General features: G+C 39.9%; 1 protein-coding gene across 7 annotated transcripts in view; it reads left to right on the forward strand.

Moving 5' to 3' along the window:
- The window catches only part of MAP2K5 (mitogen-activated protein kinase kinase 5), a 229,552-nt gene that overhangs the window by 35,949 nt on the left and 174,522 nt on the right, over positions 1 to 19,081 (forward strand). For all 7 annotated transcript variants that reach the window (XM_033920062.1, XM_033920063.1, XM_033920066.1 and 4 more), the window contains one exon: positions 1,290 to 1,354. In XM_033920062.1, coding sequence (XP_033775953.1) covers positions 1,290 to 1,354 — 65 coding nt within the window. The remainder of the gene's footprint in view (positions 1 to 1,289; positions 1,355 to 19,081) is intronic.

Raw genomic sequence — 19,081 nt, forward strand, 5'->3', positions numbered from 1 at the left:
GTCTTCTAATACCATATTCTCCAGTCAGGACACTTAGATCAACAGAACATCATCTGCTGACTATCCCCTCTTTAAAAGTAATAGGTACTAGGAGATCTACTATTTTTTTGGTTATAACACCCCAGATCTGGAACAACTTACCAATTTACTTACGTGGTGAATCCTCACTAGAAAAATTTAAAAGCTCTTTAAAAAGTTACTTGTTTAAGGACGCATTTGAGACATAGAAAGCATCATTCATCTATCATTAATGCATATGCTCTAATACCTAATTTTAATCAGACTTTACGTATAGGTCACAATCTTCTTTACCTTCTCCTCCAGGCTTAACCATGCTTTCAAGATAATTTTAATTACCCTCCAGTTGTTTTTTCCCCAAATGTATCTCTATTTTCTTTAAAGATTGTAGTTCACCCTCCTTTCCTTTTGTACTGGTAAATATTTGTACGTATACACTGTATGTTTATTTGTATAAAGTTTTTTTATTGTTTGTCTCCTAATTTTAAATTGTCATAGGCATTGAAGTATTTGACATTGCGTGTACAACAAATTTTTAATAAACTTGAAATTTCCTTAGTAAAGCTAATAATCGGACTTAGAGCATGAGAGAGAAACTTTGGAGTTAGTTGGCTTCTGTTTATGTAGAAACCAATATTGAAAAAATCTAGGGATGTAACTTCTGAACATCTAAATTGAGAGAATGAAATTAGGCCTACCGAAGGATCCTACATTTTGGATCTTAGTGGTTGTTGAGTATCTCTCTGGAGCTGTGGGGTTACTCATGGAATGCAAGATGGAAGGATCTGAAAGGTGCAGGGCCTTCACTGCACACGTGGCTGACCACTCATGGTTGAAATGCTAATCAGAGTATGGGAGAAGGGGGAAAAGAGTATTAATTGCAGTTCCTGGAGTTGTTCCAGTGGAGGGGCCCCCATGTGGCTCTCAAGCTGCACCAAGGAGAAAACAAAAGAGAGAGAAGAGGGTTGTATAAAGGCAGACACATCTTGCCTCTCCTGAGAGATGTCTGGATCATTCCATTTTGACACCTTTTATCAAACTTTAATGAAATGACCCAGGCAAGCAAATTGTCATTACACTTTCCATCAGTTTGTCCCTTGGTATCTTCTTTTATAAATTGCACAGCAAATGTTGTATTGATCTCTCTGTTCTTGCGGCTGAACTTGGGATGACCTGGGCCGCTGGTTGTTTATGGCCTGGAGTTGCTTTTCCTTGACATCTCCATCCCTAGGCTGACATCTCTTTTTTTGTTTGTCTTTCTTCTTGTGGAGATGAATGAACAAGATATCCGTTACCAGGAGCTTCTCGGACATGGCAATGGGGGCAGCGTCTACAAGTCAGTATGCTGATTTTCTTCAGTCTTTTTATCTTTCTTTAACCAAAAGAGAAAGATTGCTCTTTGTCCAGCAGAATGTATAGATTTCCACTTCTGTAGAAGTAATTGCTGTTATAAGCGCTTTCCATTGCCAAGAACATCTTGTGAAAGGCCTGAACATTCAGGTTTCCATGTGAATTTCCCTCTTTTCACTGCAAGACGCAGTATATTTTTACAACCTTTGGGAAAGTGTGACCTGCCAAAGAATCAGTGGTAGCCTGCAAAGATTGAGCAGTCTAGTTGGTAGAGCAATGAGCTCAGAACCAGGGGTTCAAATCCTCCTTCTTGTGGCCTTAGGCAAGTCCTGTAACCATTCATTGCCTCATCTATCAATTTAGAGGCAAGGAAATCACCTTCAGCTCAGATCTGGAAAGAGGGGCAATTTAAATTTTAGAGCCAAAGAATGGAAAGGTTCCAGCTTCCACTAAGGGAGGAAGGGGAAATGTTTTTGTTGCTGTGTGACTTTGCCTGGCTCTCTTGCTTTATGAAACTATTAAAGAGTTTTAAAATACAAAGTAAAATGAGCATTTGTTGACCTGAAAAGCTGCATTTCTGGAGAGGGCCTGGGAAGCAGCAAGGTAGGTCATCCATGTGATGTGTTGCTTTTTACTCTGTTGTGCCGAAACTTACTTGTGAAATCACCCTTATGGCGAGGAGATCTTTTTCCTTGAAAGGTGTCAGGTCAAAATTTGACACGTTAGAATAAATGTTCTCCTAATTTGTTCTCTAAATTGTGCTACATATCACTCTTTATATATTGAATTTAAATTAAGAAGCTCCTGACCAAAGGAAGAGATTGCCCATTCAGTTTGTGTCCTGGGCCTAGGGTGCAGCTTCCAAAGTGTAAAATATAGAAGGGTGATAATACAGTTATAATCGTTGAAGAATCACACTGAGAATTTGGAAAAGAACATTTTGATGCCATCTTCCTCTGAGAACAGTTGACCGGGCAATACTGAGACATTTGAGCTTGTTAGAGATAATGAAATATTGCTACAAAAGTAAGGTGACATAAATGTGAATGTTTTCCTTCCTACCCCACTCCCCAGAAATCTAAAATAATCATAATACTCTGGAGGAGGGGGCTTTGAATATTTTGTGTATTTGTAATATTACAGAGCTGTGTATTTTCTGCTGACAGAAAGGGCTGTACCGTTCAGTGGTAAAGTACATAATCTAATATCTGAGGCTGTAATAGTCTGCAGCAGTGTATGAAAAAAATTCCTCTGGGAATTGAAACAAATGCACAGTCTGCGTGAGTGCCCTCAGGGAGTCCTCCAGAGAGCCACCTTCCACCACAGTCAAGCTCATCCCTTTGGCACCTCTGCTGCTCTGAATCCTGCCCAAATCGAACCAGAGAGCCTCTCTTAACCTCTTGAAGCCATTTATCCCCTTTGGAACTACTTCAGTTGCTGCAACAGCTCCACAACTCCTGCTTTGTGATTTTTAAAGACCACTATATCATCTCCCCCTTCTTCAAATGGTCCTGAAGCAGTTATTTTGGGTGCAATGAACAGGTACAGTCATGTGAAAAAATTAGGACACCCCATGAAATATTCAGTTCTTTCTTAAGAAATGTTCACATATTGATGTGAAATCATTTTTTATTTCTCTCTGGAAAAGAAAGTGATGTAATTGCAGGTAAACAACAAAAGTTTTCCTTGATTTACTCATGAAACAAAAGGTATCCAGAAAAATGTGTATTCTGAGGAATAAAGTAGGACACCCTAATAGCTAATGTTACCCCTTTTGGCTGAAATAACTGCAGTGAGATTCTTCTAACAGCCATCTACCAGTCTCTGACATCGGTCACTCCTCAATGCAGAATTCTTTCAGCTGTGAGATGTTTGAGGGGTCTCTTGCATGTACAACCCGTTTCAAATCATCCCACAGCATTTCAATGGGATTAAGATCAGGGCATTGACTTGGCCACTCCAGGACTCTCCATTTCGTAGTTTTCAGCCAGTCCTTAGAGGATTTACTGGTATGTTTTGGGTCATTGTCATGTTGCAGGGCCAAGTTCCGCTTCAGCTTTAATTTTCTTAAGATAGTCTCACATGTTCCTCAAGCACCCTTTGATACACAGTTGGATTCTATGATGGTGAGCTGGCCAGGTCCTGCTGCAGCAAAGCATCCTCAAACCATGACACTTCCACCTCCATGCTTCACAGTTAGTATGAGGTTCTTTTCCTGGAATGCTCTTTTGATCTCACCATGGTGTTCACTCTCACCGCAGCAGTCATGAGCACACCAAACTAAATGTCTGAGGTTTAGCTAGGGCAAACCTTCAAAATGCTGAGTAACGATGTTCTAACCAAGTGCACCTGATGTGATACACCTGTGTGTGATTTGAGCCACTTTAAGTGGGAGGATATGTCGGGGTCCTAATTTATTCCTCAGTTAGAATACACATTTTTGTGGATAACTTTTGTTTCTTGAGTAAATTGAGGAAAATTTTGTTGTTTACCTGCAATTACATCACTTTCTGTTCTACAGATAAATAAAAAAAAAGATTTGACATCGATATTCAGTTCTTTCTTAAGAAATGTTCACATATTTCATGGGGTGTCTTAATTTTTTCACAAGACTGTAGGTTAAATTAGCCCTAAAGCCTTAGAAACAGAGTTAAGAGCACAGAGGGAAAAAGATGATCAGAAAAATAAAATCGCCAAATAACAATGGTAGGAAAAATGTTTTTATTTTCAATTTAGTGATTGAAAATTTACATCTGTTGTTTTTATATTGTGGACTGTTCAGGAAGAAATCCATTTCTTTTGTGGTGTACTGTGTGCAGAGTCTGGCAAAGGGGTTTCTCTCTTTTCTGCATGTGTGACCGAGGCCAGGTGTTCAGAAACTTTGGTTGGTGTCGTGGCCCCAAGTAGGCTCTCCTTCAGCTTAAAAATGAGTGAAGACCACTATCTTACAGCCTACTGTATTTTTGCGGGGATTTATTTATTTCATATGTTCATTTCTTTGATGTTCTGTGAAGTGTGTTGTATTAAGACCTGCACTTAAATAGGACTTTTCTCTCTCTTCAATTTGTTTAATTTTTTATCATATTTCTTTGATTTTTGATCTTGGAAATGTGTTACATATTTTTAGATTAATCAGGTACTTTAGCCAGATTGTGAGCCTTCGGGACAGATCGGGCCGTTCTTCTCAAGTACTTAATTTCATTTTAGTTTGATACTTTGTAAACCGCTTAGGTCAGTAAAATGCAGGAGTGGTAGATCAGATCTTACATAGACATAAACATCTTGCTCTTCTTATGCTCGTATTACTTCTTGATGTACTTCTTTGGCACTGAAAGAGAGTTTTCTGTAGCACTTATTGAGGTGTCGTCATCTGGCTCGACCTCTGTACAAAAAAAAAAGCAGAATATAATTGATAGTTAACATTTTCTCTGCGAACAGTGTAGTTTAATTATGTGGTTACTATTATGTATTGTTAATAAGATTATAGTGTGTGTCTATGAAGCATGAATGGAAGAAATGGCATTACAATTAGTATTATTATTGGGGGGGGGCGGAGCTTTAGGCCCCCCTTCCCCGTTGCCTATGCCCTGTGGGGAGGGGGGCGTGTGGCGTTCTGCTGCATCTTTGTCATAGCAATGACTGCAGGAGACTCTGCACAAACATTTTTGAAGGGAAATGTGAGAATTGCATGCAGCGAGGGGAGGGAGAGCCGAGAGAGGGCTGAGGCTGTCCCTTGCTTTGACCAGAAGCCTTCATGGCATTCCTATAGTTCAGGATTAGAAAAATAGTCTTGTGGAAGGCCTTTTTATTTCTCTGTAACCAAAGCAACTGTGACTTCCTTTTTGAAAAGAGCAGAAGAAGATGGAAACCTTTTGATTCAGCAAGTTCTTGGGAAAAGATATGGCCACTGTGTATTGATTTTTTACTGAACTCAATTGACTGAAAAGTTGTTTGTGTAGCAATATTAGGGATAACCGGTATCTGAGGACAATTCGTGCTACACACAGTAATCAAGTGTCTTTCTGAAGACTAATTATCTTGTCATAAAAGAAAGAAAGAAAGCTGTGATAAACCCAGTCCCCTGCCCGTCTACAGGAAGGGCAATAAAGAGCCTGAAATAAATAAGATTTAAAACCAAAAGAGCCCCTTCCCCTGCTCGGCTTTTCTTAGGAAATTGGAACCACAACTAAAGAGCTTCGTTGCAAACCTGTTTTCTGGACAAATGAACATTTTGATTTTCAAGAATTAAGAGAAGAAACTTGATATCATATTCCTTAGGAAGAAATGCATTTCACTGCAGATTCCACATATCCTTAAGGCTACCTGTTTCCAGCATAAACAAAAAAAAAAAATGTTCTTAGGTGTTGAAACTAAGCTGTTCAATTCCTGACATATAATGTGGCAGAACCAGGAGGAGGCGGTAATTCTGGGTGAAGGAAGAGAAGGGGATGAATTTGGAAAAGGACAGGCGGTGGAGGAGAGAACAATAAGAGGGGAAGAGAGGTGAGACCTTTTTTATAGTCTGATCAATAGGACATGCAGCACAGCCATATGGAAGAATGCAGGAAGCATTTAAAATTCATTTCATTTAGCAAATACGTATTGATTATCTGCAAACAACGGTTCAGCCTGTCACAGCCATGTTATGCAGTTGTGGGGATGGTGCTTTTTGAAGTAAATACCCCAGGAGTTCCTTAATCTCAGAAATGGGATGTGAGATTCGGAAAAGACCCAAGTCTGTTCAGCAGTAATGTCCAGGTGCTAGGGTGTATTACACCTCATGCGACTTGAACTACTGCCCATCGTATCTACTTACAAATGCCTCCCCTAAATTCAAAACCAGCCTCACGCAATGGATACAAAGCACTCTCATAGAAGGCCAATCTGGGAGAGATTATAATCACACCTCTACTGAAAGACCAAAAAGGCCCTATAGACGCACCTACCAACTATAGACCTATCACTTCGATCCCATTATACGTCAAGCTGATCGAAGGACTGGTGGCTCAATACCTCACCAACTACCTAGCTGACCACAATATACTTCACTCATCTCAATCAGGATTTAGATCATACCACAGCACGGAAACACTACTAGCAACACTACTGGACATAGCCCGACAATACCTCAGTAAAGGACACAGGATCCTAATCATCCAACTAGATCTTTCCGCCGCCTTCGATCTAGTTGATCATACCATACTACTCCAGATACTTGATGCAATAGGGATCTCAGGGGTGGTTTACAACTGGTTCCAATGATTCCTTAAAACAAGAACGTACAGAGTTAAGATAAATGATACGAAATCTAACCCATGGTCAAATCCATGCGGAGTCCCGCAGGGATCTCCATTTTCACCCATTCTATTCAATCTCTACATCTCCTCCCTCGGTACCACTCTAGACAACCTAAATGTAACATCATTCAGCTACGCGGACGACATAACTATTCTCCTCCCCTTCGAATCCCAAGACCACACCACAACAGGACACCTGGAAACAATACTGAATGAAGTAGAAAAATGGATGACAAACCACAAATTAAAACTAAACTCGGACAAAACCAAATTCTTAATGCTCGAAATGGAAAAAAAACCATCCATAACAGACCTGGAAATTAAAGCAATCAAATACCCAATCCAAACCTCCCTCAAAATCCTGGGAGTGCTGATAGACAGATGCTGCACTATGCAGACTCAAATCAAGAAAACTACCCAAAAAGCATTCTTCACAATGCGCAACTTAAGAAAAATAAGGAAATACTTTGACAAAGAACACACAGAATCATTGTACAATCCCTGGTACTAGGTCTTGTGGACTACTGCAATATCCTATATCTACCATGCCCTACAAACATGATCAAAAAACTACAGACCGTTCAGAACACAGCCCTCAGACTAATCTACTCCCTCGGAAAATTTGATCACATCACCAATGCCTACCTAGACTCACATTGGCTACCGATTCGAGCCAGAATTCAATTCAAACTATACTGTCTAATCTTCAAAGTAATCAACGGTACTGCACCTGCCTATCTAAACGATCGCCTAAACTGTAACCTTCCACCCAGAACAAGAAGATCACTGACACCATTCTCATACCCACCACTCAATGGCACTCATCGAAAAAAGCTTTATGATAACCTCATAGCAACGCATGCAGCAAAACTCGAACCCTCCATCACCAGACTATTAACCTCAACATCTGACTTCAAAGCATTCCGTAAAGAAATCAAAACGCTGCTATTCAAAAAGTATATACAATCTACCTAATCTCCCTCTCCTCTTCCCCTAGAAATCAAAACACTACTGTTCAATACCATTACAATCTTCCTAATCTCCCTCTCCTCTTCCACTTACACCGACCAGGTTCTACGCACTCCCTGACACCATACCCTCAATCGACCAATTAAAAAAAAAACAAAAAACTACCTGGAACCTAAATCATCTTACCGAAACCAATTACCTACCAACATATGGATACAGACAATCTGCTATGTAATGTAATGTAATGTAACCAGATTTACCTTCCAATGTTATTATGTCTATACACTCATTCTGTTATTAAGTCTATACCCTCAACCTGTATTCTCCAATGTCATGTACCCTCCTGGAAATGTCCAGTTCTCTTCTTATGTAATCCGCTTTGAACCGCAAGGTACAAGCGGAATAAAAATCAGTAATGTAATGTAATGTGTATTATAGAGCATGCTGACGCACTGCCCATTCCTGCTGTGGAGGATCTTGAGAGGGGTTTTTGAGTGGATTGAGACTGTCGCATTTCCACTGGGGACTCAGTGGTGAAAGGCTCACTCCAGTTTCTTCAGCTTGTCAGATTTGAATCCTGCCAGTTGATTTGGTTAGGCTGAAAGAAGACCCAAAGTTCGATTGCAACCTTCTCCCAATTCCTCTAACATCTCTCTCTGTGGTTGGTTTATAGCTCGGACCCACTAGAAAAAGTGACTTTTCAGGGAATACCTGTTCAGCTTCCACTGCAAAAATATTCTGTACTTTTACTTCCCTTTGACTAAAAAATCCCCCGCATGCATTTTCCTCCTCTCAAGACAAAAATGAAATCATGGCTGTTGAGCATCTGCTCACGTCGTGCTTTTTAACAGATCACTTCAGCTCTGTTTTGCCTCCACCTGACTTCAGGCCCTTTTCAGCCTGTGGGGTAATTGGACAAGTGTGTTGTGTTTGGTAAATTCTGGAACATACTCATTTATCGAGTACAACGTTCTTACAAAACCAATTAAGCATCGGAAAGGACTGTCACTGCTAAACAATCCTTTTAAATAGCAAACAAGTTAGAATTTGTGATTTGAATTCAATGGTTACGTCAGCAGCTGTGATAAAGTGCCAACTCTGGCTTTTCCCTCTGTTAGTTTATATATGATGGAAAGGAACTATCTTTATGCTGCAGCAAGTTCCAAACACATTTAGGGTCTGTAGATTTCTGCCCTGGATTTTTTCTGCATGTGCAGTGGTTCTAGCCTATGTAAGAATATGGAAATGATGCAGTGTTGTGCGGTCAGGGATTCTCTTCCCAACACTGACTCCTTTTAGGCTGATGGCTGACCAATCAGCGGCCAGCACAGTATTCGGGCTCCTCCTTCACAGCATCCTGTCATACTCCAGCACAGGAGCGCCAGGACTGAATCTAAAAGGGCATTTTGTTTTAATTTGATTGGTTGGGCTGGCAGAACTTCTGAGCCTGCTGAACCAATCCAATTAAAACAAAGCAAATAAGAGCCACCTTTTGAGATTCACCTCAGGCTCTGAATCCTCTAAGATAGGATGCTGTGGGACTGGGGGCACGAGGTGATGCTGCCTCTCTTAACATTTACTTTTCTCCAGCGTGAGGAGAGGCTTTCTGCATTAACTAGATCTGTGCTCTGGATCCTCCCCCATGTCTAAGAGGCACACGTCAAAGATTTTAGCCATCCTTGTCCCTGTGAGGCTTCCAACATTTTTCCACAGCTGGGCACTCCCATGCCACTTCTTGCAAATACTTGACTTATCTCTGCTTTATATGCCCATTTTGGAATCATTTTGAAATGCACTTCCCACTCTCTCTTCTCCTCCTACCGTTCCATCTCTAAAATGATCTCCCTTCTAGTAATCTTTACTTCATTACGAATTCTAATCAACCTCTTTATCAAAATCTCATTCTATGCACAAGATTTTATGCCAGATAGGGAGGGGGGAACTTTTAAAAAGTGGGAGGTAAAAGGGTTAGTATGTTTTGATCAATTAGTAGAAGAAGGGGGGGGGTAAAAGCTTTTATAGATATTCAAGATCAATATCAATTACAAGTGAGAGATCTTTTTCCTTATTTACAGATCAAAAATTATAAATCGACATATAAGGCGAAGAGTAATGGAATTGTACAGAAATCTGAATTTGAAAAAGGGTTATATAAAATTATAAATGAAGATAAAGTAATCAAAACATCATATATGAAAGCATGGGAAAAAGATCTTGGGAAGGATTGGTCCATAGATGAGTGGGGGGGTAATTGTATCACATCTTTTTCAGACATCCTAGAGCTGCCACTTTGGTAAACCAGACAGACCTACAATGCATTCCAAAAATCTATCAAAAGCGCTCTGTTTGACAAATTCATCACCTAAACAGACCATTCCGCACTCACTACACTTTTTCCCCTACAACTCGAAGCATTCCTCAGGCAATTCCTTCCCCTCCCACTTTCAGTCCCACTTTCAGTCCCTCTTACACTTCCCTCCTCTACAACCCTTTCTCCTGTAACTTCCCCTCATGCATTGGTAATTCGCTGAATGTCTAGCCTTCTTTTGATGTTGAACCGCCTAGAAGTCGTCTGACTATGGCGGTATAGAAAATAAAGTTATTTTATTATTATTATTAAACTCCTAGTACATTGGTATACTATCCCCGTTTTAATTAGTAAATGTACCAAGCAGAGTGGAAAGGATGTGGTGAAAGAGGTACATTTTTTCATATGTGGTGGGAATGTCAAAGGGTCCAGAAGTTTTGGGAGCAAGTATTTGAATATGTGAGCAGACTAATTCAGATTCCACTTAAGCTGAATGCTGAAAGGGCATCCTTGGGAGTAAGAATAGAAGGTTTAACACCTTCTCAATCTAAACTTTTGGACTTAGCATTTATAACTGCTAGACTGACACTTGCCCAGAAATGGCGTATGCTAAATGTACCTACCTTAAGAGATGTGAGGAAACGTTTAGGAAAAGACTTTTGGCCCTTTTAACTAATCAATGGGCAAAATTTAATGATATATGGGAGAGTTATATTGAATTAGAGAAAGAATTATCCTATATCTATTGGCATAGAACCAGGTCTCCTGGGAGGGGGGGTGGGCGCGATAGGGAATGGGATTGTTTTAACTTTAGTATTGATAAGATGCACTATTGTTATTAATTTATTAAGTTTATAAATTACACTTAATATGAAATATGTGCTGTACTGAGATTATTGTATTAAAATCAAAATTATTAAATAAAGAATAAAATTTAAAAAAAAAAAAAGTGGGCATTTAGTGGTTTGGCTTTCGAAAATGGGCATTTTCTTTTCTTCTGACTTTGAATGTCTATTTATGTTAAAAATGTTTATACTGTTTACATTACATTAGTGATTTCTATTCTGCCGTTACCTTGCGGTTCAAGGCAGATTACAAAAAGGATCTATCTGGCCATTTCCAGAGGAATTATAGAATAGTTAGGGAGTAGTCAACTTGGTTCATAGGGATGAAGTAGTTCTTGTGGCATTAGGTTGTTTTAGAGAGTGGGGAGGCGTTAGGTTGGTTTCGATTGTTGGGTATCAGGGATTTTTTAAATAGTATGGTTTTTATTTCTTTTCTAAATGTTCTGTAGTCAGGGGTCGTTATCAGCAAAGTAGAGAGTTGGCGGTCTAATCTCGCTGCTTGTGTGGCCAGGAGGCCATTATACAATTTTTTCCATTTGACTTCTCTGATTGGGGGGTATGTGAATGGAGCATGGGTTCTCCTTTGTCTGGTTGAGGTGGTTCGGATTAGACGGTTGTTTAGGTATATTGGGCTGTTTCCATTCATGGTTTTAAATAGAAGACAGTAGAACTTGAATTGTATTCTTGCTTGAATTGGTAGCCAGTGTGAGTGGAGATAAGCCTCGGTGATGTGGTCGTGTTTTCTCAGAGAGTAGATGAGCTTCAGGTCTGTGTTCTGGATTGTTTGCAGTTGTTTAATCATGGTCGCGGGGCAGGGTAGATAGAGAATGTTACAATAGTCTAGTAGACCCAGCATTAGGGCTTGAACTAGGATCCGAAATTGAGTTTTGTCGAAGAATTTTCACACTTGTCTTAGGTTTCTCATGATTGCAAAGGATTTCTGTATTATTTTGTTGATTTGTGGTTGCATGGTACAGCATCTGTCAGTCGTCACTCCCAGTAGTTTTAGAGTGGTTACATACCAAGTTGGCCTTAGACATCTGTTTTGAAGATGGCTCTCTAGGACAAAGGTCGTTGGTTTGAGGATTGGCTTCAGACACCAGCTATTTCCTCTTCTCATACTTCCATGTTTCTTCTGGAACATATTGCCATCTGTAGTTTCAGGTTCTGGGGGAGGGGTTGCATATTGGTGTCACTCATATGGAGCTCCCATCCTAAGTGTCTTATCTTGAATGATTTCACCCAGAAGTCCTGGCCCTTTTATTCTCTTCCCATTTCACATCACAAAGACATAGGAGAAATCAGAAGCAGCTCCACATAACTGCGAGTCATTTGCCATTAGTTCACTGCATTAGGTACTTCCCAAAATATTGGTTTTCCTAAAGTAAAACCATTAGTATTTTTTTGTCTGTGTATTTGTCATAACATAGTTGATGTCAGCCCACCTAGTCTTCTCAGCCCTCTTCCCTTCGCTTCATTTTGGATAAGGATTTTGTTGCTTTTATTTTAATGTGTTGGAGTCTGCTTGTGCATACATGTTTTTAGGTGCTTGATATGCACACAGTTTGTCATGATCTAGACCATTAGAACAATAGTACCAAGAAAGAGGCCGGTGAATATTGAACTGCAGTAATCAGCCTTTTTTGTCATGGCTGAAAAGAAATCTGAATATTACGTCCATAATAGATATACCATACTGATGGTGACTGGTGTTGCCTATCCACGGCATGATTCAGAATCATGAGAACAATATCTTTTGCTGTCCTGGCTCGATCCAATATCGGGCACTCTATCTAGACAGCTTCTGATTGTCCTTCTTAGCAAGACCATAGAAAGAGGAAGTTTAGGAGTGGGCCTCAACCACTGCTATTTTTGGACATGTCCCTGTAGACCCACGAATTGTGAGCTGCTGCAATCACAGCCTAGTTGATGAAACTGTACAATTAAAACAGAAGCTTGTACATGGTGTAATTTCCTTAAATTGCCGACGAGCCCCTTTAGACACAACCAGTGTTGAGATTGATTTTCTGCATTGATTCTGGCTGAAGCTGATAAATTTCTGCTTGTTAGTTAAAGTAATTTTGCAGAGGGCTCTCGGTGGCACTTACTGAAGGGAGCATTTAGCTGCTGGAGAGGGGATGATTCCCAGCCATCCTTTCCCCTTCCTATGTTCAACTTTAGTGGCTGATCGATAGCTGATTGAAGCTGATTAAAACTTAACCAAGCTGCTACTTGCTGTTTAATTAGAAACTACATGATCCTTAAAGAGGTTTTCTTTTATTTTTATCACATGAAGGTCTCTGGTTTGGCAGAGCCTATCGAGGCACCTGACTCTGGTTTCACCCTAACTTTACTCATTAACTTTTAGTCCCCCCCCCCCCCGGGAAAGTGGGATTCAATCAGCATATAGTGTAGTAGAGGGAAACAGCTTAATCAGAGATGGAACCAGTTGGTAAGCTTGATTGTCTTCCATGTGTTGTCCAGGCAGAGAAATTCAAAGCAAGTAAAGAATATGCAATGGGCAATAGATTAGAATGAGTTAAGTTCCATCTATGAAGTACATTCCAAGATAGAGTCCATTATGAGTTGAATGTTTTCCTGGAGGTATTTGAGTGTGTGGATAATATTGCACTATACGCACTGTGTAATTGGTAGGGCTGTGCTGTCTTGGACCTCAAACCCAATAAATGGAGAAGATCCCCAAATGCGCCTCTCTGGGGTGAATGCGCCTCTCTGGCCCGCCTGGCTGTTTTATGTGGCTCGCAGTGCGAGGAGTTGCTGCCCACGGCTTTGTGCACACTACGGCAGTGAGGAGGAGGGAGCCGGCCAGAAGGCAACATCGGGGGCGGCAATGAAAACTTGTGATAGACACATACTTTCTGTCCCTACATTTCTGTTTTGAATGTGTCCAGTCACTCCAGATTCTCTTTTAACTTCTTTATTTTTCAAAACATAAATAATCCAGTAACAATCAAGATCAATTAATGTATACTCCCCCACACATACTTCACCTCTGAGCATGCTCAGGTAGGCACCTGAAAATGCCATTATCAAGCAATGCGTATTAGGGTGGCCCACGGTAGTATGCAAAAAAAAATCAACTTTATCAAATCTTGCCTCCCACAAGGCTTATTTTTGTCCACTTGGTATGTCTTATGTGTCAAATTTCAGCATGATTAGACAATATTTAGAGGTTACCCCAGCATTCACTGTTTGCTTGTGTGTTGTATATATATGTGATTGTGTATAATTAGTTTGTATGGCGTTGTCTAGTTTGTGATATGCACCCGAAAACTCTCAACTGCTAGACTGCCATGTGGACTGGATGTTCTTCGACTGGTCAATTTTCAGCACTATAATGAAGGAAAACCTTTTTTTTTTTTTAAATTTTTTAAATTCTTTATTTAATTTTATAGTTTGACATGATAAACAGTCAATTCAAAGAAATGTTCCAATACCAGTTCTCAACCATTGTTAACATAATAATAAAAAATGTAATTTATAATAGAAAGAAAAAGATAAACAAAGCAATAGTACAGTACAATAGGAAAAATTTTTCTTTTAAAATTCTAAGTATACTGGATTGGAAAAAATTAGACCTCAATAATGGGGGAGATAGTTACTTTCACTGAGCTTCTATCAAACATTACTAAGAAAATACAGATGGTATAGAGTAGAAGCAAGGAACCTAATTAAACTAAGCGGGTTATAACTACAATTCTCTCAAGATTATCAAATTTACTCTTTTGCAGAAATGAATTTTATCAATTGCTGAGGTTCAAAATAAACATGTCTATTCCCCTGATAGACCATCACACATTTACAGGGATATCTGAGTACGAATGAAGCACCCAATTGTATGACCCTTGGTCTCAAAATGAGAAACTGTTTTCTTCTCTTTTGGGTCAGCCTTGACACATCAGGATACATTCTCACCGTTTTTGTCATAAATGGTATATCTTTAAACTTAAAAAACATCTTAAGCATCCATTCTCTGTCAGAGTCTATAGCAAACTGTACTAGCAGCGTCGCAGTTGTCGGTGGCTCATTATCCGACCTCTCAAGGAAATTTGTTAGGTCCAAACTATCAGCAGACAAATTCTGTTGGCCTGGTTCCTGACCAGAAGTCCTAGTTGGCAGATAATATATTTTAGTGAGAGGCGGATAAGAAGATTCGGGCACTTTCAAAATCTCTTTCAGGTATTTCTTAAACATATCTTGTGGAGAAATAGATGAAAACTTAGGAAAATTTATAATCCGGAAAGCTTTATGTTGGCATTTGAGTCAGCGATGGCGGTATGGGATTGAGCCAGGTTACTGACACAACACATATACTCTTGTGTTAGGAAGTTGAAGAAACTACATGAAGAGTATTTGACCCTAAAGAAACACAGAACTCGTCAACAAGAAGGTGATAGACAGAATGAAGACATCTTTAAATGTGAACTCAGTTGTTTGAGATTTCAAAATCAAAGATGTTATGACTGAACTTAAAAATGAAGAAGATCGAGAATTCCTACAGAAGCAAAGGCAGAACGTGGTTTCTTGCTGTGTGAGTGGAGTTGACCTTCAAACAAGTGTAAAAGAATGCAGAAAGAGGTAGCTCAAGGAAAAGAAAATCATGACAAAAGCAAGGTATGAGGAAAGGCAGACCAACGCAGTTACCCACAGAACATCTGAGTTTTATTCAACATCATATGGCAGTCTACTCTCGACACATATCCAAATAAAACTGTTACAAATGAGGCACTATCATGGTTTCTGATCAAGCACTTGGCAATACTTGCCTTTTTTGATGACAGAATTGCACCAGAAACAAAGCAAAACTTAGTGTCCACCATTGCCAGACATTCCACGACATCTTATGCATATAGAATGTGGTGAAAGACTTTTGAAAGTCTTGTAACACAGAAAACACAGTCATTTTTGATCTCTTGATTGAAGGAGGGTCAACAAAAGTGAAAAGATTTTCACTCAAAGAATAATTAAGCTCTTGAATGCATTGCCAGAGGTTGTAGTAAAAGCGGATAGCATAGCTAGTTTTAAGAAAGGTTTGGACAAATTCCTGGAGAAAAAGTCCATAGTCTGTTATTAAGATATGTAGCATGGAATGTTGCTACTCTTTTGGGTTTTGGCCAGGTACTAGTGACATGGATTGGCCATCGTGAGAACGGACTACTGGGCTTGATGGACCATTGGTCTGACCCAGTAAGGCTATTCTTATGTTATTATTCCTGAAGAGCAAATACAACAACAAAGGTGACCAATTGGTGTTCAGTCTCTTTGTTGTGAAGGCAGTTTCTCCGAACGTCTACTCCGGAAACTGAAGAATCATGGGGTGGATGGAGACGTACATAGATGGATCAGAAACTGGTTGGCAGGTAGGAAACAGAGGGTAGGGGTGAAGGGCCACTACTCGGACTGGATGAGGGTCACGAGTGGTGTTCTGCAGGGCTCGGTGCTCGGGCCGCTGCTATTTAATATATTCATAAATGATCTAGAAACAGGGACGAAGTGTGAGATAATAAAATTTGCGGACGATACAAAAATATTTAGTGGAGCTGGAACTAAAGAGGAATGCGAAGAATTGCAAAGGGACTTGAACAAACGGGGAATGGGCGGCGAGATGGCAGATGAAGTTCAACATTGAGAAATGTAAAGTATTGCATGTGGGAAGCAGAAACCCAAGGTACAACTATACGATGGGAGGGATGTTATTGAATGAGAGTACCCAAGAAAGGGACTTGGGAGTAATGGTGGACATGACAATGAAGCCGACGGCACAGTGCACAGCGGCCGCTAAGAAAGCAAATAGAATGCTAGGTATAATCAAGAAGGGTATTACAACCAGGACAAAAGAAGTTATCCTGCCGTTGTATCGGGCGATGGTGCGCCCGCATCTGGAATACTGCATCCAATATTGGTCGCCGTACCTTAAGAAGGATATGGCGTTACTCGAGAGGGTTCAGAGGAGAGCGACACGTCTGATAAAAGGGATGGAAAACCTTTCATACGCTGAGAGATTGGAGAAACTGGGTCTCTTTTCCCTGGAGAAGAGGAGACTTAGAGGGGATATGATAGAGACTTATAAGATCATGAAGGGCATAGAGAGAGTAGAGAGGGACAGATTCTTCAAACTTTCTAAAAATAAAAGAACAAGAGGGCACTCGGAAAAGTTGAAAGGGGACAGATTCAAAACGAATGCTAGGAAGTTCTTCTTTACCCAACGAGTGGTGGACTACTGGAATGCGCTTCCAGAGGGCGTAATAGGGCAGAGTACAGTACTGGGGTTTAAGAAAGGATTGGACAATTTCCTGCTGGAAAAGGGGATAGAAGGGTATAAATAGAGGATTACTGAACAGGTCCTGGACCTGTTGTGCCGCCGCGTGAGCGGACTTCTGGGCATGATGGACCTCAGGTCTGACCCAGGAGAGGCATTGCTTATGTTCTTATGTTTGTTTCCAAGATTCCTTATTCCTGAAGAAACATCTCACAGAGTGGACTGAAGATCCAGTTTTCAGGGAGCTTTGGAATCGGGCAGCCAAACTCACTGTTGTTAATGATAAGCCTCATTAAAAAGTACAACGATACTTTGACAAAAGATGAAGAACAGAAACAATTTGTTCATCGGCTAGTGGCCAGCCACCGAAAGAAGTTTCTTTTTGCATCAAAGGCAGCTCTTATGTCATAGAGTAACTGTTGGTTATTTGTCGAATGCACAAGAATTACAAAATACTGTTGAACTTAGTGGTAGTTTTTAAAAAAAAAAAGCCAGCAAGGTGATACGACCCCTAAATTTTGTTTGTTTTAAGTAAAATTTTGTGTGTTTTCATTTTTATATAAAGGAATTAAATTAGCCTTGTGGATAAATTAAATGTGTAATTAATTTTTTGGACCACCCTAGTGCATATAGAAACACTGGAAAGATAATTCTGTTGAAGATATCCTATCCTCCACTGCTCATGTTTCCCCCAAACTCTTGGTGAAGGGTTGCAGATTGTCTAACTTAAAAGCTGTTAGTTTAAGAACATAACTGGGACGGACCAAAGGTCCATCAAGCCCAGTATCCTGTTTCTAACAGTGGTCAATCCAGGTCATAAGTACCTGGCAAGATCTAAGGAGTAAAACAGGTTTTATGCTGCTTATCCTAGGAATAAGCAGTGGATTTTCCCCAAGTCCATCTCAATAATGGCTTATGGATGTTTGATTTAGGAAATTATCTAAACTTTTTTTTATTGTTATGATAATTTGTGGTCTTATATCCCGCTAAATCCTCCAAGGTGGAATCTGAGGCGGGTTACAACATATTAGTGCATCATAGACATTACAACATTGATCTTTCGTGGTGGTTTGAGGTGGGTTACAACATTAGTTAATGCATCACAAAACATGACAACAGCAGTTATAGCAACACAGACATCTATTCACAATGCAGGGAAAAGTCCAGTTTTGTTTCCAACTTTGATTTTTGGAACAGCGAGTTCATGGATTAGTGTATTGGCTTCGTAATCATGATCATACTCTCCTAGCCAGAATGTTTTTGAAGAGCCACACTTTCAGGTATTTACGAAACATGGTGTATGTTGTGGATGTGCGAATCTGGTACTGAGTTCCTTATTTTTGTGGTTTGATAGTTGAATAGTTTTTAAACCCTGTTAAACTAACTGCTTTCACCACATTCTATAAATTTAATGCACTTTTGATATAAGCAGGTTCTAGCACTTAAAAACTTAAGAATTGCCATACTGGGACTGAAGGGTCATCAAGCCCAGTATCCCGTTTCCAACAGTGGCCAACCCAGACCCCAAGTACTTAGCTAGATTCCCAAGTAGTAACCTCCAAGCATGCCATCGTGGCGATATAATGAATCGGAACCAAAAGTGGAATTTGCATTTCATTAAAAAAGGAGTATTTCTTCTCAATTGATCAGCCCCAAGAATTTCTCTTCAATATCTATTATTCATATTTATAATTTTCTTTATATAGTCCGAAGGGGAGAAAGAAAGGACCTCAGACTGGTTATTGGTCCTTACAAATCACGGAGGAGGAGGACCTATGATTACAATATGATTTCATCTAGCTGAACAGTGTTTCAGTTGGTTTGTAAGTACTAGTAACCAGTCTGAGGTCCTTTCTTTCTCCCCTTCGGGCTAGATGAAGAAAATTATAAGTATGAATAATAGATATTGAAGAGAAATTCTTGGGGCTGATCAATTGAGAAGAAACTCCTTTTCTAATGAATTGCAAGTTCCACTTTTGGTTCTAATTTGTTATTTTGCATTGTGGAATTTAGA

The sequence above is a fragment of the Geotrypetes seraphini genome, chromosome 14 (assembly GCF_902459505.1).
Source record: "Geotrypetes seraphini chromosome 14, aGeoSer1.1, whole genome shotgun sequence".
NCBI lineage: Eukaryota > Metazoa > Chordata > Amphibia > Gymnophiona > Dermophiidae > Geotrypetes > Geotrypetes seraphini.